The sequence below is a fragment of the Carettochelys insculpta genome, chromosome 16 (assembly GCF_033958435.1).
Source record: "Carettochelys insculpta isolate YL-2023 chromosome 16, ASM3395843v1, whole genome shotgun sequence".
Classification (NCBI taxonomy): Eukaryota; Metazoa; Chordata; order Testudines; family Carettochelyidae; genus Carettochelys; species Carettochelys insculpta.
Window position 1 is genome coordinate 11,211,335 of NC_134152.1, and position 24,257 is coordinate 11,235,591.

Here is a 24,257-nt window from a genome sequence, read left to right on the forward strand (position 1 = left end):
GCCACATGTGGCTGGAGAACCCCAGATTGGCCACTCCCCTTATTCAACACAACACTTCGTTCTATTCGGCACATATGGCGAGCGGTGAACGCATTGGACACTGCTGGTGTATGCACATTCCAAACTGTGGCCACGCCCACATCATCAGGAACTTAGGCAAGTCATTTCCCTGTTACTGCCTGCTAATGCCATTGCTATATCCTATACACCCTCTCCAGCACTTGAGGACACTGGCAGAGTATTTACCCATTAAGTTTAGCGCCAGCATACAATTATTTAACCCAGCCTACTTTCCCATCATGGCTTGATAGTTTTAATGAGCTTTTTGGTTTTCCACCTTTGGTCGCAATGCCCCGTTCTCTGTAGGCTAGCTATGCTGTGTGTTAGAGAGCTCAGCTCTGCCCCTCTTGGCTTGTGGAGTTTGTGTCACTCACAGGCTCTTACATCTTAGTCCTTCTAATGCAAGTTCTCAGTGCTCTCAGCTCAACAGAACACCACCTTTGTCTCAGCTCAGCTCCCTTAACACTTCATCCTGGGGAGTCTCCAGACTTGAAACCACCTTTGCTGCTGTCCATGGAATCCTCTCCACAGCAAGAGTTACCGTACATGGTATGACAGCCTCCCTCATGATCCCATAAGCCTTCTCTCCTTGCCTGTGTCCTACTTCATCCCAGCCAGCCTCTCTATATACTGGCTACCTGTATAATCATAATTCATCACTCTCATGCATAAGCTTTATGACCATGTAGTGGGTCTCTTTCCGTCACACAGATGCCTGACTTGGTGCCTGAGCAGGATGGACGAGCCAGTTCTATTTCGCCCCACAGATGCTCCACCCTGGCTCTGCCCTAGCTGCTGCCCTCACTCTGCTTCTTTCTGCTCCTGCTCCACTCTCCTCCCCACCCACCCCCAGCTCACTGCTCTCCACTGTCCCTCAAGCCCGTCCCCACTAGCTCATCAGGAAACTGCAAACCAGTTGATAAGCAGCAGCACCTCCAAACAGCGTTGGCTGCTCGACACGGACCACCCACAATTTTTTCCTGGGTGGGGGCTCAAGCCCCTGAGCTCCCATGGAGTTGGCATCTCTCACATTCACTTTGCAGAAAAATGATTCAAGATTTGTTTTAACCATTCCTCAGTATGCGGCCCCAGGCTGTGTTTACTGCACGCAATTTAAACCCTGTGCTGAAGACAGAATTATTAATTCCCTGCAGGGCTTTTCTGTGTTGTTTATCACTAGAGTGTCAGAATGCTTCATAAGCAGTATTTTATTTTCAGTGTCCTGCAGGTGAGAGGGTGGCTGTATCTCACCTCACAGGTGGGGAACTGAACCATTGTGGGCACAGGTACTGACTGTTTGAATGCACCGGATCTGAAATATTTTTTTCCCATTATATAGTATAACTCACTCACCTACCAGATGCGGATCACTGTTCCATGTAGTGACACCTAGACCACTTACAGAGAGGCTGAATGAGTCTCCTCCACAGCTGTAGCTGAGCACCAGAGGCTCTGGCACTAAGCTCCTGAGAGCTCAGGTTTGAGTCTCCCTAGGGGTGGTTACAACAGCACTTAATATGCATTCAAGCACAGCTTCAGCTGGAGGTGCTCTGCTTTTGCGCAGACCAGACCCTGAGGTCTCAAGTCAGGCCTCCTGCAAATGAGGTGCACACACCTAGTGACCATTTGTGAAAAGCTTTAGTTGATGTGACTTGCCCAGCATTACACAGAGTCTGAGTTAGAAATAGAATCCAAGTCTTCTGGTCAAGACTCAGCTGCTTTCACCATGAGGCACCTGCTATCTTCCTGCAGTCCCTGACTCAGTCACTCACACCTTGCAACTTCAACAAATGAGGCTGAGGTCCTACTGCCAACAGACTTTACTATATAGCCATGGGGCCCATCCCCACAGAAGGTCCATCCTGGGCTCTGAACAAGGGAGCAGTTCAGTCAGTGTGCTGGGGTAGAGGAATTGTGATCATGTAAGTAAAGACAATCTCCTAATGCATACTCCCAAGGAGGCTGAGTTAAGTTTCCCAGGTACACTTAATTCTGGCCAGGGCCTCCAAGAGGGGGCAAAGGGGGTAGTTACCCCAGGGCACAGACATTTAAAAGGGCCCACAACCCCAGCCCTTTCAATCACCAGTAGAGTCCCATGTGATATGGTCCAGGAGGTGCTGAGGGCTGACTGCAGGAGGCGCATTGCAGTCTGGGAAGCACTGAGGGCTGGCTGTCTCTAAACCTGCCCCTTCCACCTGAAGCCCTGCAACCTGCCCCTCACATTGCCAGGGCCTGGTAGAGTCTGTCACCAGCCCTGATTCTGGCATTTCCTAACTTTGAACACCTGAGTCCTCAGCCTTAAGCATCTTATGTTGTTCCAGATGTAGTTTTTGGATGTGTTTTTTTTTTTGTATTTAAGAACACTTAAAAAGTTCTGACCTGTGTCATCACACCAGCCCCTGTGTGTATCATGCCAGCCCCTGCGTGTATTGTCAGCAGTGGTGAAACATTTACAGCCAGCACACGGATCTCTGAAGCTTCTGCTGCAATAGCACCAATAGCAATAGTAGGTTATCACCTTCTAGGTAGACCAGCAGCTTTGCTAGTGGGTTTCACAATTATTTGCTGGCTGGAGGGGAATGGGGAGAACCTTGTTTCTACTCCAGACCTTGGACAGGATTGTTCTCTAATGGACACAGACTCTTCTCCCTCCTACCCTTTCCAGATTGTCTTTGTTCAGTCCTGGATCCCTTCCTTGCCAGTCCAGTCTCCAAGTGTCATGTTTCTCATCCCAGTGACCTTGCTGAGTCTGTACCAGCCTCCTTTGCCACCTCCACTCTTGTCTGGCCCATATCCTCTCTTTATCTGAATGGGGCAGCATCCTTTTCTCACATTGATGGGCTCCCTGTTCTCTGTTCAGATGTCTGAATGTGGAGCCAGCCCAACCCATAACATGATGCAATTGCACGGAAAGCCCTGTCCAGGACAGGTAAATCTCCCTCTTGCAGCCTTCAGAGATGTATGTGGCTGAGAGTGGCTGGTTGTTCCCAGCAGCTTGCCAGGGCAGGGCAAGCAGGGAGACTGGCTGGTCACCCTACTAGGCATCTGGCTGGGGAGCCTCCCGCCCCAACCCTTTGCCCTCTACCCACAAATAACCCAAACCCTCTGCACCCCCTGCACCCAGCCCCTTCCCAGTCCCTGCTCCCCAACCTCCTAATCCCAGTCACAGCTCAAATCCCTGCCCCACTCCTGCACCATGTCACAACCTTTGACCAGACCCTGCACTCCCTCTACACGCCTCCTCCAGGTCAGCATGTCCTGCACCAAGACCCCCCTCCTGGAACCTGCCCCCTGCAATCCCCACCTGCACCCAACCTCCATCCCAGACCTTGTGCCTCCTCCATTAATATCATGGAAGAGTGTGGCCCTTGGCCACTTTCCAAATTCATGGTGTGCTCCCCCCATCAAAAAATGATTACCTCCCCCTGCACAGAAAGCTGCATACTTCAGCCATACTCAGTATTCTACTCTTCTGACACATGGACAGTGTATTGTTTTCCTTTGGTTCCCTGCAGCTGTTCGCTGAGTTAATGGTTAATCTGAATTTTCCTCTACCCCTTGCATCTCTCTGGCATTGAGTGTTTCTAACCATTTCCTTTAGCACATATGTCTTCTCTTGAGCATCTCTCTTCTCCTCCTATACGCAGTGTTTTACCTTTATATGTGTTGACCTTTTCACCCTGACACACTCTAGTGTGACATTCTAACAGCCATGTCAATTGACTTGTTATTTTCCCATTTCATTACAACCCCTTTCATAAGTCTTCATTTCTATTCAACATCCCACCCCCTCCCCAGATACAGAGACTACTCGAAGATCAAGGAACATGCTCCTATTCCCGCTGCTATGGTCCACATGCCCCCAAGGATGGTTAACATCCCATTCTCACCTCCAGATGCTGAGATCCACCTGTGTATCCCATTGACACCTACCTGCCAGCTGCTGCAACATACCCAGCCCCTTAACCCTTAGCTGACTATTTGGTCCACTTTAAAGCACATTAGATCCTGCACCAGAGAGGAGCATACTCTGAGTGGTTCTCTTGGGCGAGAGCAGCACACATGAGGAGACAGGTATGCCTCAGATGTGTGGAGTGGGGGAGCACGAGGAAGAAGTGACACTGCGGAGCCAGTAGCCCACCAGCCACCTCCCCCACAACCCTGTTCTTGCCATGATGGCAGAGGAGAACCATCTCTTAGGTAGAAGCTGGTAGCACAAGCCTAGAGAGCCATAATCCACATGGTCCTTCACCTACAGGTCATCCATCCGCCTTTATCTACATAACCCTACCATGGGGCTTCCAAATTTGGTTCTTGACACAATCACCCCCCATAAAATCATTAATCTCCACACCAGGTTTAGGCTTGCTGAAGATTAAGTGCACTTAGTAGGGCTGCCAGCAGCGAACCAGAATTTAAATGTGATGGGCCCTTTAACAGATCTTCAGCAAATAAATCAATAGCTCTCCATTGATGGCAATGGAACTACCCTATACAGGGCAGCCAGAAGCTTTTGTAGGCCCCAGGTCAAGGTATAGAGGGGGGTGGCTTGGGGGGCACCAGACAGAAAGGGCAGGGCCATGGCAGCCAGCCTTCAGCGCCACCCAGATGGTGGCACTGGGTCCCTACTCCAGCACTCAGAGCCATGTGGAGCAGTGCTCTGACACTACCATAGTGATTTAAAGGGCACTGACAGCAGTGGTTGCCAGGAGTCCTGGGCCCCTCATGCCAGTGGACCTGGCCCAACGTTACACCAGTTGAGGATCTGGTTATGACAGTTTGAGATCCACCCAGAACAGGAGGGGTTATGTCACTACCTCCCCGAGAACTTCAGGTTCTTGGTGTGATGCAGCCACGGGTCTCCTTCCCTGGCTCCAGTAACCTGCCCTGCCCATGAGCTCAAGGGCCAATCAGAGCTCTCATCAGCTTCATTATGCTTTGCAGATTGATGCCAACTGTTCTTCCAGTCACGGATCTCCCCGAATGTACCATCCCTGGGTTAAATTACCAGACACTCAAACTCTTCTCTTGTTTACACCCCACGGGCTACGTCTACACGTGCACCCAACTTCGAAATAGCTTATTTCGATGTTGCGACATCGAAATAGGCTCTTTCGATGAATAACGTCTACACGTCCTCCAGGGCTGGCAACGTCGATGTTCAACTTCGACGTTGCTCAGCCCAACATCGAAATAGGCACAGCGAGGGAACGTCTACACGCCAAAGTAGCACACATCGAAATAAGGGAGCCAGGCACAGCTGCAGACAGGGTCACGGGGCGGACTCAACAGCAAGTCGCTCCCTTAAAGGGCCCCTCCCAGACACACTTTCATTAAACAGTGCAAGATACACAGAGCCAACAACTAGTTGCAGACCCTGTATATGCAGCACGGACCCCCAGCTGCAGCAGCAGCAGCCAGAAGCCCTGGGCTAAGGGCTGCTGCCCACGGTGACCACAGAGCCCCGCAAGGGCTGGAGAGAGAGTATCTCTCAACCCCCCAGCTGATGGCCGCCATGGAGGACCCCGCTATTTCGATGTTGCGGGACGCGGATCGTCTACACGTCCCTACTTCGATGTTGAACGTCGAAGTAGGGCGCTATTCCCATCCGCTCATGGGGTTAGCGACTTCGACGTCTCGCCGCCTAACGTCGATTTCAACTTCGAAATAGCGCCCAACACGTGTAGACGTGACGGGCGCTATTTCGAAGTTACTGCCGCTACTTCGAAGTAGCGTGCACGTGTAGACGCAGCCACGGTGTGCAGCTGGATTCCCAGTTACCAGCTCAAGGTGGCTCTAACACACTGTACACCAGGTGGAAATAAACAAATTGTCCTTTAACAGCAAGTAACTCTCCCACTCCATGTGCTTTGGATGATGAGTGTGCCCTCTCCTGAATCGATATGCCTCTATTAAATGATCCTTGGATCCAACCCTAAATGCTGTCTTAGTTGGTGAAGTCCAGGAGTCCTGAAGATTAAATACGCTAGTGTACGTCAATGCTTTCTGATCCACAAGCTAAAGTTTGCATGGGATGCAATCTGCAGCAGCTGGATAGTCTCTCCTTATGGCTACTGATCCCTAAGATGTTTTTGGAGCTTCCATGGGTAGTAGATTGAGATGTTGACCAGCCATTGTTCTGTTACCATCTGAGAGACCCAAGGAATCACTCTGCAGCTAAGAGTGCCAGGTGTCAATAGGTGTTAATAGCCAAATGACCTCAGATGAGCTCCCACCCAGACTAAAGGATACCACTCAGTATGTCACTTAGATTTAAATTCTAGCTGGTATTCAGCACACTCCATAGAACCCGATATGGTGTTGTGAGTGGCAGGAGTAAGAATAGCTCCAAATCCGAGGCCTCGCACTCAGTTCAAATAGAGTGGTGTCAGGTGTTTCAGTAGAGCAAGAGGGAGGAGGATAGGACACAGTCAGATCAGGATCAGGTCCAGCCTTCCTACAGTACTTCCTGCAGACACTGAGCCTGATTCTGCTTTCAGACCAGTTTCACATCAGTGTAAGTCCGTCAGGGTTGTTTTACATCTCTGCATGTCAGAAGTGAATCTGGCCTTTGGAGGGCAAAGTGTAACATCAATCTGCAGCTAAAGGAAAGGAGAAAAATGTAATGACTCAATAATGTCAATGTCCTCAGTAATGACATTGCTGGGAGCAGCACCATGTACACAAAGACTGCCATTGAACTTATAGGACGAGATCATGAGCAGCAAGGATGACTTCATTCCAGTTCTGTTCCTGCTTCTCAGCTCTTCAGAACTCTGCCCTACACCAGGGCTGCGTCTACACGTGCACGCTACTTCGAAGTAGCGGCAGTAACTTCGAAATAGCGCCCGTCACGTCTACACGTGTTGGGCGCTATTTCGAAGTTGAAATCGACGTTAGGCGGCGAGACGTCGAAGTCGCTAACCCCATGAGCGGATGGGAATAGCGCCCTACTTCGACGTTCAACATCGAAGTAGGGACGTGTAGACGATCCGCGTCCCGCAACATCGAAATAGCGGGGTCCTCCATGGCGGCCATCAGCTGGGGGGTTGAGAGATACTCTCTCTCCAGCCCTTGCGGGGCTCTGTGGTCACCGTGGGCAGCAGCCCTTAGCCCAGGGCTTCTGGCTGCTGCTGCTGCAGCTGGGGGTCCGTGCTGCATATACAGGGTCTGCAACTAGTTGTTGGCTCTGTGTATCTTGCACTGTTTAATGAAAGTGTGTCTGGGAGGGGCCCTTTAAGGGAGCGACTTGCTGTTGAGTCCGCCCCGTGACCCTGTCTGCAGCTGTGCCTGGCTCCCTTATTTCGATGTGTGCTACTTTGGCGTGTAGACGTTCCCTCGCTGTGCCTATTTCGATGTTGGGCTGAGCAACGTCGAAGTTGAACATCGACGTTGCCAGCCCTGGAGGACGTGTAGACGTTATTCATCGAAAGAGCCTATTTCGATGTCGCAACATCGAAATAAGCTATTTCGAAGTTGGGTGCACGTGTAGACGTAGCCCAGGTGAGCTAGCCGGGCAGAGGGGCTAATGTGACGTTGCTTTCTTGTCTATATTTTGACTTCTAGGCATCGAGGCCTTAACTAAAGTACCCAGACTTGTGGATTTAAATATAATAAGCAGGTTACCAGAAGTGCCCCTGGATACAACAGGTCTTCTTGTACTTAAAGACAGAGCCCACAGCAGCGGGAACAGAAATCCACTTCCTTCCTCCCAAATGGATTAGCAAAGTGACGGCGAGCTTCCCATATCTAACCATGCAGTGCAGGCTAGCTAATGCTAACCTCCTGTGACATTCACACAGACTCCTTAATGTCTTCTCCACCAAAAACAAATTTCAGATCTAGCCTAAGCGGAATGCATGCACCCTCCCTGGATGTAGTGGAGAGGTGGTGTTGAGTCCCAGTGGCCTGTGAGGAAATGTGCCAATTTGAAATCTCCTAAATAACTGCCCAGCATCAGGTTAAACAATGCATTTAGCACTTATCCTGCATGAATCCAAAGCCTAATCCCTGGTTAGTTCCACTTCAATAAAAACAGTTATTGTCAGGGAAAAGTTTTCTGAAATGCTGTCATGGAAACTGTTCAGTGATACAAACTTAGACCTTCTGGACTGTCATTAAGCTACTGTACTCAGCCAGCAGTGGGGCCCACAGCCACCACAGGCCCTAGGGCAAGGTGGGAGCAGAGGTTGGCTCTGTGCCCTCGGATAGGGTGGAGCCAGTGGTGTAAGGGGTGGGACCTAGGGCACTTGGCCCTTAATGCCACTTGGATCACAGCATTCCCCCTTCCCCCACCCAGCTGAGTGAAGTGGGGAAGTGAGATACCGGGAAGAAACACAAGGAGGAAGGTGCAACAGAGGAAGATCCCTGAATCATATCGAGAAAGCCAGGCAATCGGGTAATTATCCTAGGTGTCTGTGCACAAATGCAAGAAGCCTGGGAAACAAGCAGGAAAAATTGGAAGCCCTGGCACAGTCAAGGAACTATGATGTGACTGGAATAACCAGTGCTTTTTCTCAAAAAATAAAGAGGAGCCAGTACTCCTAGTTGGCTCCCCACCACCCTTACGACCCCCAGCCAATCCCACAGCTGGGGGTGCTGAGGAGCTGGTACTCAGTACTATTGAATACCAGCACAAAAAAAGCACTGGGAATAACAGAGACTTATTGGGACAAGTCATATGATTGGACCTCTGTCATGGAAAGTTCAGGAAGGACAGGGAGGGGAGGAAAGGTGGAGGAGTTGCACTGTATGTTAGAGAGTTCCAGAAGAAAACAATGCTTCTAATGCACCTCAACATGCCATTAGCCTTCTTGGCTACAAGGGCACACTGTTGTCTCATATCCAGCCTCTCATCCACTGTAATCCCCAGGTCCTTTTCTGCTGCACTGATACTTAGCCAATCTGTCCCCAGCCTTTAACAGTGCTTGAGATTCTTCCATCCCAAGTGGAGGACTCTGCCCTTGTCCTTGTTGAACTTCATCAGATTTCTTTTGGCCCAATCCTCCAATTTGTCTAGGTAGCTCTGGACCCTATCCCTAGCCCCCAATTTATGTACCTGACCCCCTAACATATTGTCAGCTGCAAATTTGCTGAGGGTGCAATCCATCCCCTTGTCCAGGTCATTAATAAAGATGTTGAATAACACTGGCCCTAGAACCAATCCTTGGGGCACTCCACTTGAAACCGACTGCCAACCAGACATTGAGCCATTGACCACTACCCATTGGATCCATTCATCAAGCCAGCTTTCTATCCATCTTCCAGTCCATGTATCCAATCCATACTTCCTTAATTTATGGGCAAGAATTTTGTGGGAAACTGTATCAAAAGCTTTGCTGAAGTTGAGGTATATCATATCCACTGACTTCCTCATTGTCCACTGAGTCTGTTACCTCATTGTAGAAATTATTCATATTGGTCAGGAGCAAATTGCCCTTGGTGAATCCATGTTGATTACTCTTGATCACTTTCCCCTCTTCCAAGTGCTCCACAACGGATTCCTTGAGAATTCACTCCGTGATTTTTCTGGGGACTGAGGTAAGGCTGACCAGTCTATAGTTCCCTGGTTTGTCCTTCTTTCGTTTTTTTTAAAGATGGGCACTCTATTTGCCTTTTTCCAATCATCCAGCACCTCTCCCGATTTCCATGAGCTTTCAGAGATAATGGGCAAAGGCTCTGCAATGACATCTGCCAGTTCCCTTGGTACCCTTGTATGCATTAAATCCAGAGCCATGGATTTGTTTGTGTCTAATTTTTCTAAGTAGCTCTTAACCCGTTCTTTCCCCACCAACGGCTGCCCACCTCCTTCCCATACTGCATTGTCTAGCGCCATAGTAGGGGAGATGACCTTGTCCGTGAAGCCTGAGGTGCTGTACATCTCACACAAGTAGGAGCAGGTTCCTATAATCATGTTTCCCACAATACTTTGTCCTTTACATAATCAGCTATGTCTGTGCAAAGTGACTAGCATGAGCAACACCAATTAACAGCTGTTTTGTGAGGGTTTTTATTGCTACACAAGGTACAAACCAGGGAGAGTCAGGCTATGTGGGGCCTCTGGACTAAGCCCAAATATCCACTCGTTAGAGGAATTTAGTGCAAATTAGAATGACAAACTACAGAAAACAAATATAGTTGAGATTGTCTGTCTCTCTTTTTTTCATTTAAAAAACATTCCATTGGAAATAAACATCCTGCTTCAATCTGCTGTTTAATAAAACTTGCAGATTTACCTTGCGTAGCCCCAGTCTTTAATTCCATCTGGGGCTTGGGGATTTTTGGAAAATAAAATAAAAATGTACATGCTTTGTTTAAATGAAGTTATTTTTAAAAATACAGTGTTATTTTAATGCAGTTAATTTTAATTTCAGAGTTATTTTAAAAAGGGTTTGTTAAAATATATGTGAGCGGTTCCCACCAATGGCAGGGTGACCTAGGGGCTAGGCCCCCTTGCCAGAGCCTAGGGCCTGGGGTTGTGGGTCTTCAACCCCACCCGAGAGGCTAATGGATATGTTTGGGGTGTGGCCCCAAGAACCTAGTTTCCCCTCTGGCAAGAGAGGGGTTCCCTGGAATGGGCTGCCACCTGCCTGAGGGAGAGTCCTGAGTTTCTGCCCTCTGGCGGCCAAAGTGGGGGCAGCTCTGGCTCGGGCTCTGCTTCCTCCAAGCCAGCTCCTGCCTCTGGGCTGGTCAGTCCTGAACTGGGCTGGCTTCCCTCCCTTTGTACTCCTCCAGGCCTGACATCAGCTGCGGGTGAACCAGGGTGGGGCTGATTGGGCAAACAGGCCCTGTTTAACCCCCCGCCCTGCCTGGCCTTCCTCTCACACTCTTACAATGTATCTATTTAATTTTTTAGTAGTTTTTTTCAAATAGGAATTCCACCAAATTTTTTTTTCTTGGTCACTATTCACTTTTAACAAAAAAGGAGCTGTGCTCAGTTTGGTTTCCAATAACGTTGGCTGCATCTAAACTATGAGATAAATTCAAATTTATTCATATCAATTTTCTTTTTCTGGAATTTATAAGCTCGAATTTAATCATCTTCACTTCCCATTTGCTCCTCACAAAGTCAAGTCATTGCTGACATATGCAAATTAGCTCACATCGACTGTTGCAGCAGTGCATTGTGGGAAGCTAGCCCTCTGTTCTCTCATCCCTGTAGCATTCTGGGTATGCTTCCTGGTCTTTGATGTCATCTTCCCACATTGCATTTTGTTCATTCCCATCCAGATCCCTGAAAATATGCTGATCCTTGGAAATAATGCAGGGCCCCTCAAAGTTAGAAGAAAGAGGATAGAAAAGTCCAGGAGAAAAGAACATTTAATTTCCCCCCAGTATTATATTGTCAACATGGGCACAGTGACTGTATACTCAACTGGCCAACCACTTGTCCCATTTCCCATCATTGAATGTGATCCCTGAAAGTAGTGCAGGGGCCTGGACTGTTCTTTAAAGTGAAAAGAAAGAGGATAGGGAAGTGTAGGAAAAAATAATTTTTGGTTTCCCTGTTCACTATATTGGTGTTGGGGAGAGTCTTTGGCTTTCTGGTGTACTATAAGGCTTTCCTGCAATGACTGTGTTCTCAACTGGCCACTCATTGAGTATCCCACCTCCCATCATTGAATGCATGTGATCCCTGAAAATAATTCAGGGGCTCAGACAGTTTTTAAAGTGAGAAGAAAGAGGACATAAAAGTGTAGGAAAAGAGATTTTTTTGGTTTCGCAAGTCATTATACAGATATTGCCAACACAGGTACAACAACTGTCTCAACTAGCCATCCACTGAGTGTCCCACCTTCCATCACTGCCTGTGATCCCTGAAAATAATGCAGGGGCCCAGACTGGTTTTTAAAGTGAAAAGAAGAAGGATACAAAAGTGTATAAAAAAGAAGCAAGCTCTGAGGGCTCAGTTGACAGGATCCCTTCATGGGGAATCAGCCCCCCCCTCCAGCTCATGTAACTTCCCCCCGGTGGCAGCAAACCCCATTATGGGCTTTTCCCTGGTGACAGCAAAGGTCCCTGTGTTTCTTAGCCAACAGGGAAGAATTGTCCCCAGCAGCAGCAAGTCCCTTAGCCACTGGGGGGCACTTCCTCCCAGAGGCACCAAGCCCCAGTATGGGCGAAGGCTGGAGGGGGGGCTCAGTGGGACCAGTTGAGATGCTTCTTCCCCATGGCAGCAGCAAAACCCCAATTTCTTAGCAGCCAGGAAGAGAGGGGGGTTCAGTGGAGGGGCCAGTTGAAGTGGTCCTTCCCCTCAACAACAGCAAAGCCCCCAGTATCCAAACCACTGAGGGAGGCTTCCCCATGGTGGCAGCAAATCCCCCAGTAATTTAACCACTGGGAGAGACTTCCCCATGCCGACAGCAAAGACCCCAGTATCTTAACCACCAGGGGAGACTTCCCCAGGGCAGCAGCAAAGCCCAGAGTATCTTTCCCGACCTTGGAGGCCTAAACACATGACTGGCAGCATAGTCAGCACAGAACGGCAGGCGCATTCTTTTATTTGGTGGAGTTGAGTTGGAGGCTACCCACATGATGTGGCTGAGCATGGGAAAGACACAGACTGTGTGGCCCCTTTGGGGGAGGGAAGGGAGTTCGCATGCAAATGTAAACCGTTGAGAAGAAGTTTCTTGGCATCATATGCAAGCACGACCCCCAGCACAGCCTTGTTGCCACGTGGTACAGAGCAGCAGGGGCTGGCACCGGGCAGTGCAGAAAAATATAAGAACTGTACAGACAGAGCTGTGAACTCCCTTCAGGGACTATTTGAATGGGTACATGCACTCACAGTGCAAAGAAAGAAAGACATTTCCCAGGCTCTCATACTAACATGACCGCACAGCTAAAGGCTCACTGCTCCTACTTGGCAATTCACAGTCTTCTTGTTACTGGAGAGCAGTGGCTGGAGCAGAGCAGTGAGGGGCATTGTGGGTTACATACGGGACATCTCTGGAGGCTAGTAAATTCCCTTTTAACATGTGGCGCTTCCACATTGGCCTTTAATCAAACTTCTGAATTCGAGCTTGAAGCGACACCCATCAGGTAACTGCAATTTTGTAATCTCGAGATCAGTGCTCCCTAAATCGAGCCAATGATATTTACAGAAGACAGTCATGTGGTAAAATTGAGCTAACTGAATTAAATTCAAATGTATCTTGTAGTGTAGACGCAGCCATTGTCTGCTAGTTTTCAAACTTTAAGCATTGATTTAGCTGTGTCAGAGCAGAGCACTACTCCACAGTTCTCTGTTTTCTGTCTTTTCTATAAGGTTTACCAAGATACAATCCCATTCCAAGTTCATCCTATGTGTCTGGCTCATCTTGGCTCAATCTCTTTCAATATTCTCTCGGGTCAGTTCTGAGGACAGCGTTTGATTTGACGTTTCTGTTCTGTTTGGTTTTTGTGAGAAGCAATTCCATTCCAGGCACATCCCATTTTCCTGTTGCAGCCAAACCCTTATGTTGCTTTAAGTTATGGTAAGAGGGAGCTGTATACTGCTTAGGTGGAGTTCAAACAGACAGACCAAATCTCCATAGTATACAGTAGCCTACCTAGAGATGTGTGAAGAAAACTGCACAAGGTACAGTTTAAATCAGACAGTGATAGCTCAGATGCAGAAACATTTCTGACATTTAAACAAAAGCAGTCACTGTTGCATTCCCCATCAGACCATTCTTGCCTGACATACATATAGGTGCTACCCACTTGCAATAAGTGCCGCAATGTTTATGTCTAATGGTAACAATCAATAACCAGTAGTGGGCATTTCCATATGTCAATGAAGGCAAAGATGCTGACAACATCAGCTCAGTGCTCCAGCCCATACCCTGTCCTCCCATCCCAAGTTCCCTCTAAACTGTGTGCCCACTGCCTAAACAGCCCTGCACAGGGGCTGAAGGAGTTTGCCTCTCCTGCAGCCCTGGTACCCAACCCAGTGCTTCCTCACACCTGCCTCTGCCCCTTCCCTAGACCCATAGGTGCCCCTTCCCTAGACCCATCACAGCCTAGCCTTGACCCACAGGCACCCATCCCCCAGCTGTGGCACTGTAGCTGCAGCAGCTGTGGCAAGGCCTCAAGCTGCCTCAGTGAGAAAGGGCTGGGATAGTTCTCTGTCCCTGGGGCAGCCTGCCCGCCAAACTTTTCATCCTTGGCCCTACCCCAGAGCCTTTGCCTTGCACCCCATCCCTCTGCCACAGCCCAGAGCTCCTTCTCACACTCTAACCCCTCAGCATTACTTCCGTCACACACTGTCAGTATGCGGAATGGCATTTGTTATGGGATGCATCACCTCCATACTGGGGCACACAACGAAAGTCTTTCTGCACATAGACATAAAAGGGAACACTGCTCCCAGCAGACCCAGGAACAGGCCAAAACCTTCTCGGCTGGTGGAGCTGCCTTCCATTGGGACTGGAAAGAAGAGGGGCTTTGCAACGTCCCCACCAACTCAGGCCTAGTTCTTCAAGATACAACTGAAATTGGTGGACACTGGAGCCATTTATCACTTCCCACGATTAGTCCCAGAAGGAGAATAGACAGCTGCCTGACCTCATACTCCTGCACAAGGTTTACTAGGAAATCCTCCAGACGTCAGCCCAAATAAAGCTTGTGTGCAAGCTCAGTGGCTCTTCTCTGCTTCCCAACCTTCTTCAGCAGTAGAAAGGTTCATCTGGGAGCCAGGCTGATCTGTGCTGTTCTCCAGTCCCCCAGGAAAGACTGGGAAGGTTTCAGGGTAGATAAGCAGCAGAGAAAGAGAAATGCTGATCCAATCAACCTTCTCCACCAGTGCAGGATCTCTTGGGACTGGTGTGGTAGCCAATACCAGGTACACAAGCACAAAAGCCGGCTCTTCTGTGCTTAATCCTCTTTATCACTCTGTCATTATATGGTATGGTTTTATTTCCATCTGTAGTTCCCGAAGTATTTACCAAGGTGGGGATTAAAGGATCAGGAAACCTGGGCACAGAGGATTGACTTATCCAGGGTCAGAGATAGCTGTAAATCAGAAAACATCAGTAGATCTTTCATCCTAAGCAACAGCCAACTATTTACGTCGGGTGAGAGGGGTATTGAGCCTGGTGGTTACCTTGTGCAAGGCCCTCAGCACCTTGAAGTAACAAGCTCACAGTTGAATAGTAACAGAGAGGAAGCCGTGCTGGTCTATACACTTTGTGCATGTGCCATTATCAGTAGAGAAGATATCTGTAGGTCCTATATTGATGCACACTCCCTGAGTTCCACTCTGCTCCTATTGAAGTCCCTTAGGAACACACTTATTAACATCAGTTGAGCTATTAGTATTACTTCTGTGTGACAACCCCTTACAGCCTTGCTCAGCCCCACTTTGCTAATGCTGGTGACACAGCTAGTAGAAACCCTCCCCCCAAAGAGTTTAGAGTTTAGAAATTATGCCAGACCTGGTGCCTTCCTTCCATCCCTTAGAATGCAGGGTAGGAAGATGTGCAAATAATAGAAAAGTTACTCACGTAAGAGTTGTTGGTGTGACGCCGTCATGTTTATGCTCTTGTGCTGGAAGGGGTTCATCAAAAGGAAGCATTTGCTCCTGACTGTGAGAAAGGAAAAATAAAATGAAAAATGTGTTTCAAAATGAAAATAAAAAATGTTAGTGTGTTTTCTCCTCAACACACACGTGCAGATCCTGCTACATCATCCCCTTAATCGGTTCTTTTTACGTGTGGAGAATTAGGCTGAGAATTTTAGTATTGGTGTAAATGTGGCCCCACTGGGTGAGATCCTTGTCATTGAGTTCAGCAAGGCAAACACTCTTTGGTTGCTGTAGATTTTATTGAATGGGAACAAAAGTGAACCCTGAATCTATTTTTTTTTAAATTCCACCTGAATACTTTTTCATACCAAGGAAGTGTCCTTTCTCCTCACCACTTGATACACATCAACAGCTGTGTGGGGTTAATGCTGTGATTTCTTTGAAATTTAAACTAATACAAATATCTCTATAATTTTCATCCCAGGAGAAGGTAACTAGAATGGAAAATTCTATCACACCCATGGAGGAGTTTATCTGCCTTCCCTTGTAGGCCAAAGGTGTAAAATATGTGCCAAGATAAAATTTAACATTATTTAAAATACAGCGGTTGGCCATTTTACATTTTACCATAGAGGATCACAGATCGAACAAGCCCTTGTATTCAAAGAAAAAGACAAAACTGGTATCAGGATATTTTTCCAAGTCAATCTTCAGCATTCGAACCTGCGCAAGTTTATATTTTAATATAGATGGCGTGAGGTGCTCTGTCAGCCAGTTTCTTAACTTTTGGCTAATTTATGAGGATAAAGGCTGTGATTCTTGGAAGGTTTGCTCACAGAGAACACACGTTGGCATTTCTTTTGACAAGCACCATTGTAAACCATCAGCCAGCCGCTTGGAACACAGGACTTGAGATACAAAAACAAACAGTCCTGTAGTACCTTAAAGACTAACAATTGTATTGATTAGGTAACAAGCTTTCGTGGGTAAGACCCACTCCATCAGATTTTGAAGCAAAAGTGAGAAAAGAGGGTAAATATATAGCAGGGAGGAGGGGAAAAATAAGGGAGAAGGAGGTGGGGTGACAGCCGCCTAGCAATAGGAGAGGTGGAAGAAGTAAATCAGTTAAATGGGATGGGAGCCGTTCCTGGGAATACCAAAGGAGGGGGAAATGCCCTTGTAATGCAGAAGAGAATTGGGATCTCTGTTGAGAATTACACATCAGCCACTGCAAGGGCGATTTCCCCACCTTTGCTAGTCGCAGGAACAGCTCCCATCCAACCCTGCTTACTTCTTCCACTGGTTCTATTAATGCCAGGGGATGTCCTCTCCCGCTTAGGCACTTCCTTTCTTCTCCCTTCTCCTCCCCGCCCCATTTGCTCTGGAATCTGAATCTGAAGAAGTGAGTGTGGGCTGCCTCACCTGCGCCCATCACTGTTCGGCTTTACGCTGCTACAGGGTGCTTGGGTTGGGGCTGGGGTTTTGGGTGAGGCTACAGCCCAACAAGGAGCTAGAAAGCAGCAAACAGGAGCAGCTAACAGGGAGTTTGCCTGGGAAAGCATCCTTGAGGAGCTCAGGTGAGTGTGACATTTGGGGGGCTGCGTTCTGAGCTGGTGGGTTGAATTTCTGTCTGTGGTGTCTGTGCATTTGTTTCATTCTGCAGTGAGGGGCAGTTTGCATAGCTGCCTGTGTGCCTGAGCATCTGTTTTGCAGAGAGGGGCAGTTGGAAAGTGTGTTTGGTAGTTTGGCAAATTTGCAAGGTGTGAATTGGGAGAGCTTCCTTCCAGGTGGGCCTTCAAGGGCTGATTAGATTGGAGGCAAAGGCTCTGAGCCGGGCCTAACCAGCTAGCAGCTCTATGAGAAGGCAGCCCCAGTGAACCCTGTGAGCAGAGAACAGGAGCAGCTAACAGGGAGTTTGACTGGGAGTTGGCCTTCGGGAGGAGCCCCACACCTGTTTTCACCTTTCTTATATGGTGTTTGTCTTGTGCCCTTCAAGGCAGCAATAGAAACAAATAAGGGATCTCTGTAAAAGGAAAAAATGGAGAGTGACATGGCTGGTGAGAGGTCTGCTGTTGTGACCTGCATGTCATGTGCCATGTTTGTCTTCCTCCCAAACAATAGAAAGGATTTTCATGTACCAAGTGCAAGCTGGCAGCCATTTTAGAAGAGAAGGTTAAAGGACTTGAGGCACAAATATAAACCCTCAGGTCCATCAGAGAGGGTGAAGACTTTCTGGATAGAAGGCAACAGATAATACTGCAGGAACAGGAGGCTACCCAAAACAAGGAGGAGAACTAGAAGCACGTTACCTCCAGGAGGAGAAAACCAGTTCAAGTCTCTCCAATTCCAGTTGAGTTAAGTAACCGCTTTCAGCCTCTCTCCACAGGTGATACAGCAGAGATAATTGGGGCTGATGCAATCCCTGGGAGGTATCTGAAAGAGTCCCCACAGTTTAGTAGGCATGGGATGTGCAGTCCTAGGGATGGGAGTTCTATGACCCCCATCCCGAAGAAAAGAAGACGAGTGGTGGTGGTCGGGGACTCCCTCCTAAGAGGGACAGAGTCATCCATCTGCTGCTCGGACCTAGAATCCTGGCAAGTTTGCTGCTTGCCTGGAGCTAGAATTCGGGATATTACAGAGTCGCTGCCAAAAATTCTTAAGACTATTCTTAAGACCTCAAAGACTATTACCCCTTCCTACTTCTTCATGTAGGAACCAATGATACAGCCAAGTACAACTTTGATGAGATCACAGCAGATTACGTAACCCTAGGAAAGGAGATCAAGGAACATGGAGCACAAGTGGTCTTCTTGTCTATCCTCCCTGTGGAAGGAAGGGGTCTGGGTAGGGATCGTTGAATCACAGAGGTAAAATGCGTGGTTGTGTAGATGGTGTAGCAGGGAAGGATTTGGTTTCTTTGACCATGGGATTCTGTTTCGTGAACAGGGATTGCTAAGAAGAGACGGGATCCACCTCACTAAAAGAGGAAAGAGCATCTTTGCGGGCAGGCTTGCAAATTGAGTGAGGAGGGCTTTAAACTAGGTTCATTGGCTGAAGGTGACACAAGTCCTGAGGTACGTGGGGAAGGAGGAGGGAACAATCAAGTGGGTTTCCTGCATGAAGAGAAGAAAGTGGGGCAATCTGCCTCTTCTGTAAGATGTTTGTACACTAATGCCAGAAGCCTAGAGAACAAACAGGAAGAATTAGAGGCCCTGGCACAGTCAAACAAGTATGAAGTGGTTGGAAAAATGGAGACTTGGTGGGATGATTCACATAACTGGAGTACAGTCATGGAGGGCTATAAATTGTTTAGGAAGGACAGACAGGGGAGAAAAGGAGGAGGAGTTTCACACTATGTGAGGGAGCAGTATGACTGCTCAGAGATCCAGTATGAGGAAGGAGAAAATCCAGTTGAGTGTATTTGGGTTAAGCTTAGAGTTGGAAGTAACAGAGAGGATGTTGCAGTTGGTGTCTGTTATAAACCACCAGATCAGGGAGATGGGATAGATGAGGCTTTCTTCAGGCAGCTAAGTGAAGCTTCCAAATCACAGGCCCTGGTTCTCATGGGAGACTTTAATCATCTGGACATTTGTTGGGAGACCAATATATCAGCTCACAGACAATCCAGGAAGTTTTTGGAGAATGTGGGGGTTAACTTCTTGGTACAAGTGCTGAAGGAACCAACCAGGGGCCATGCGCAACTTGACCTGCTCCTCACAAACAGGGAAGAACTAGTAGAAGAAATAGAAGTGGGAGGAAACCTGGGCTGCAGTGACCATGAGATCATAGATTTCATGATCCAGACAAAAGGAAGAAAGGTGAGCAGTAACATACAGACCTTTGATTTCAGAAGAGCAGACTTTGACTCCCTGAGAGAACAGATGAGCAGGATCCCTTGTGAAACCAAGATGAAGGGGAAAAGAGTTCAAGAGAATTGGCAGTATTTTAAAGAAGTCTTACTGAAGGCACAGGAACAAACAATCCCACTGCATAGTAAGAAATGCGAAAATGGTAGGCAACCAGCTTGGCTTAATGGGGAGCTCCTTAGTCAGCTCAAATTAAAAAAGGATCCATACAAGAAATGGAAAGAAAGTTGACTAAAGAGGGGTATAAACATACGGCTGGAGAATGCCGGGCAGTAATCAGGAAAGCGAAAGCACAGTTGGAACTGCAGCTGGCAAGGGATGTGAAGAGTAACAAGAAGGGTTTTTACAGGCATGTGAACAGTAAACAGATTATCAGAGAAAGTGTGGGGCCATTACTGGATGAGGGAGGTAACCTACTGACAGAAGATGCAGGAAAAGCTGAAGTACTCAATTCTGTTTTTGCCTCAGTCTTCACGGACAAAGTCAGCTTCCACATGATGGTCCTAGACAATGCAGTATGGGAAGGTGGAGGGCAGCCATCTGTGGGGAAGGAACAAGTTCTGAGCTATCTAGAAAAACTAGATGTGCACAAGTCCATGGGTCTGGATTTAATGCACCCCAGGGTACTGAGGGAATTGGCAGAGGTCATCACTGAACCTTTGGCCATTATCCTTGAAGACTCTTGGAGATCAGGGAAGACACCAGATGACTGGAAGAAGGCAAACAAAGTGCCCACCTTTAAAAAAGGAAAGAAGGACAATTCAGGGAACTATAGACCCATCAGCCTTACCTCAATCTCTGGGAAAATAATGGAGGGAATCCTCAAGGAATCCATTTTGGAGCACTTGGAAGAGGGGAAAGTGATCAAAAATAGCCAACATGGATTCACCAGGGGCAAGTCCTGCCTGACCAATCTGATTAGCTTCTATGACGAGGTAACAAGCTCTGTGGACATGGGGAAGTCAGTGGATGTGATATACCTTGACTTCAGCAAGGCTGTTGAGATGGTCTCCCACAACATTCTTGTCCATAAGTTAAGGAAATATGGATTGGATCCTTGGACTACAAGATGGATAGAAAGCTTGCTTGATGGTTGGGCCCAATGGGTAGTGGTCAATGGCTCAATATCTGGATGGAAGTCTGTTTCAAGTGGTGTGCCACAAGGCTTAGTTCTGGGGCCAGTGTTATTCAACATCTTTATTAATGACCTGGATGAGGGACTGGATTGCACCCTCAGCAAGTGTGCAGATGACACAAAACTAGGGGGGAGAGGGTAGAGAGAGAATCCAGAGGGACCTGGATAAATTGGAGGACTGAGCCAAAAGAAATCTGATGCGGTTCAATAAGGAGAAGTGTAGAGTCCTGCACCTGTGGCGGAAGAATCCCAAGCATTGTTACAGGCTAGGAACTGACTGGCTCAGCAGCAGTATGATGGAAAGGGACCTAGGGGTTATGGTGGCTGAAAGGCTGGATATGAGTAAACAGTGTGCCCTTGTAGCCAAGAAGGCTAACGGCATACTAGGGTGCATTAGGAGGAGCATTAACAGCAGATCTAGGGAAGTAGTTATTCCTCTTTATTCAGCACTGGTGAGGCCACATCTGGAATATTGTGTTCAGTTTTGGGCCCCCAGTATAAAAAGGGTATGGATTTGCTGGAGCAGGTTCAGTGAAGGGCAACAAAAATGATTAAGGGTCGGGAGCACAAGACCTATGAGGATAGGCAAGGAATTTGTGCTTGTTTAGTTTACAGAAGAGAAGACTTAGTGGTGATTTAATAGCAGCCTTCAACTTCCTGAAGGGGAGCTCTAAAAAGGAGGGTGAGAAACTGTTCTCAGTGGTGTCAGATGGCAGAACAAGGAGTAATGGTCTGAAGTTGAAGAGGGAGAGGTGTAGGTTAGATATTAGGAAAAACTACTTCACCAGGTGGGTGGTGAAGCACTGGAATGCATTGCCTGGAGAGGTGGTGGATTCTCCATCCCTTGAGGTTTTTAAGTCCCGGCTGGACAAGGTCCTGGCTGGGATGACTTAGTGGGGGTTGATCCTGCTTGAAGCAGGGGGCTGGGCTAGATGACCTCCTGAGGTCCCTTCCAGCCTTGTGATTCTGTGATTCTCTTGGGCCAGGTGCGTGCGCTTTTCCGACCCGGGGGCCAAATCCCCTCCCCCCGGGAGATTTCTAAAGTTCCGGGTGCAGCTAGAGCTACAGCCGCTGCGTTTCCTCCCCTCGCTCCAGGGACGCGGCCGAGTAACCCCTGTGAGGACGCCCAGGTACGGGGTCCGCCCGCCCGCTGCAGCCAGCGCCCCCGAGCCGGCCTGGAGCGAGGCCACGCACTCCCCGGCACAGGCGCTGGCAGGCGGCGCGCTTGGCTTTCCCTGCCCCAGGCTGGGGAGGCTCCTGGGGGCGCGGGCTGAGCCCGACCCGACCGATCCGCCCTGTCCGGCGAGGCCCGGCGCGGCGCTCACCTGTGCAGGTGCGCCAGAGCCCCGAGTGCGAGCTCAGCGCCGCCGAGGCGTTGCCGGCCCCCTCCAACCGGGAGGCGTCGATGATGTACCAGAAGTCGGTCCCCAGCGCGGCCACCAGGGAGACGAAACTCACCAAGCCGGCGACGGCCACGAACGCCGCAAGCTCACAGAAGCGGAGCCGCATGGCGTTGCCGGTCTCAGCCCGGACCGGCAGCCCCGGCGCTCTGCCCGCAGGACAGCGCCCGCCCCAGGCGGGAGCCTCCTCCGCCCTCTGGAAACCGGCACGCAGCGATCCCGGCCCCGGCTTCCCTGCACCTCTCCGCCCCAGCCGCTGCTGCTCCCGGCCGCGGGGCTCTGGGCACACAGAGCAGCACCGCGGACAGCTCCCCGGGCTCGGAGCTCTGGCCGCACGGAGCCGCACCGCGCACAGCTCCCCGGGAGCGCACGGGAGAGGTTGCCGCGCGCAGCAGCCCCCCGCCGGCCCAGCTAGCTGGTGGGAGCAGTCTCTGAAGCTCGCTCAAGGCGCCTTCCCTCCAGCGCAGGGACAGCCCCTCTCCGTCCAGCCCGCCTCTCCACCTCTCCCGGGCTCTCACACCGCTCACGCACCCGTCCTAGGAGGGCCTCTCCTTTGCCTGATTGGGGCACGCCCCCGCCCCGGGTATGATGCAGGCCCCGGAGGTCTTTGGTGCTGCAGCAATGTCCTGGACACTAGAGAGCCGCGAACGAGAGAAATTTTAATCCCTAGACCCTGGGTCTTCCCTAGCAGGGCATGTGAGCGGCTGCTGTCTGCTTATCAAGCAGTAATTACCTAGCACTTTGGGGGCCAGGTTCCTCTGTACTTCCTGGCAGTTTTAAGGGAGGAATGAGGACTGGCACTCCGGGGTAAGTTATCCAAAGCCTCCCTGAGGAATTTGGGAAGCAGTGGGAACTCAGCATCCAGTGTCTCCGGGGGCTTTGGAAATCAGCATAGCGTCTGACCCCGCGATGGGAAATCTTCCCTTAGTGCAAATAAAACTCTGATTCATGGGGAAGATGGGGGGCAGACTGTGACGGCATGGGAAGGGTTTGTAAATAAATGCTCCCTTACATGTGAACACTTCTGAAGCGACTTCCTCTGTGTGCGTGTGGGTGTGTGTACACAGGTGTGTGCACATGCCTGCTTGCTCATTGACTTCATAGAATCATAGACCACTAGAACTGTGAGGGACCTCAAGAGGTCATCAAGTCCAGTCCCCTCCCCTCAAGCCAGGACCAAGCACCAGCTAGATCACTAACCTTTCCAAATGCAGGTATGAGTGGTGCTCTCTTTAAACTGTTTCAGAACAGAGTGGAGGAGAAGGGCTGCACACCCACCTTTCAGATAGTGTATGGCTCAGCGAGACCTACCTTGCTGTTAGTAAAAAAAAAAAGTCACAAAATATGAGCAATTGGAACCACTGCGACTACACATCTTGTGTATGTGAGAGCTGGAGTATTTCTCGTGACCAGAGAACAAGCCTAAGAGCCAGTTCCTTTGGGTTCCATTGACAGTTCCACCATCGAGTTATGTTCCATTCAATGAATAGTATAACTGAGTGTGTAGTGTCCCCATCTGCAAAATACTGGTTGCCCAGAGGTTTGTTGTGCAGCTTACTATCCATTAAGTGCTTTTAAAGTGTTCTCACTCTGTGGCTGCGTCTACACGTGCACGCTACTTCGAAGTAGCGGCAGTAACTTCGAAATAGCGCCCGTCACGTCTACACGTGTTGGGCGCTATTTCGAAGTTGAAATCGACGTTAGGCGGCGAGACGTCGAAGTCGCTAACCCCATGAGCGGATGGGAATAGCGCCCTACTTCGACGTTCAACATCGAAGTAGGGACGTGTAGACGATCCGCGTCCCGCAACATCGAAATAGCGGGGTCCTCCATGGCGGCCATCAGCTGGGGGGTTGAGAGATACTCTCTCTCCAGCCCTTGCGGGGCTCTGTGGTCACCGTGGGCAGCAGCCCTTAGCCCAGGGCTTCTGGCTGCTGCTGCTGCAGCTGGGGGTCCGTGCTGCATATACAGGGTCTGCAACTAGTTGTTGGCTCTGTGTATCTTGCACTGTTTAATGAAAGTGTGTCTGGGAGGGGCCCTTTAAGGGAGCGACTTGCTGTTGAGTCCGCCCCGTGACCCTGTCTGCAGCTGTGCCTGGCTCCCTTATTTCGATGTGTGCTACTTTGGCGTGTAGACGTTCCCTCGCTGTGCCTATTTCGATGTTGGGCTGAGCAACGTCGAAGTTGAACATCGACGTTGCCAGCCCTGGAGGACGTGTAGACGTTATTCATCGAAAGAGCCTCTTTCGATGTCACAACATCGAAATAAGCTATTTCGAAGTTGGGTGCACG

The 24,257-nt window shown here is 49.3% G+C and overlaps 1 protein-coding gene across 1 annotated transcript in view; it reads right to left on the minus strand.

Annotated features, from left to right (window-relative positions):
- TMEM114 (transmembrane protein 114) overlaps positions 1–22,075 on the minus strand; it is a 38,055-nt gene extending 15,980 nt beyond the window's left edge. The window contains exons 1-2 of the mRNA XM_075011105.1: positions 21,892–22,075; positions 15,546–15,626 (exon numbers count right to left, since the gene is read on the minus strand). Of these exons, the coding sequence (XP_074867206.1) occupies positions 15,546–15,626; positions 21,892–22,075 (265 nt within the window). The remainder of the gene's footprint in view (positions 1–15,545; positions 15,627–21,891) is intronic.
- Positions 22,076–24,257: the final 2,182 nt, after the last annotated feature.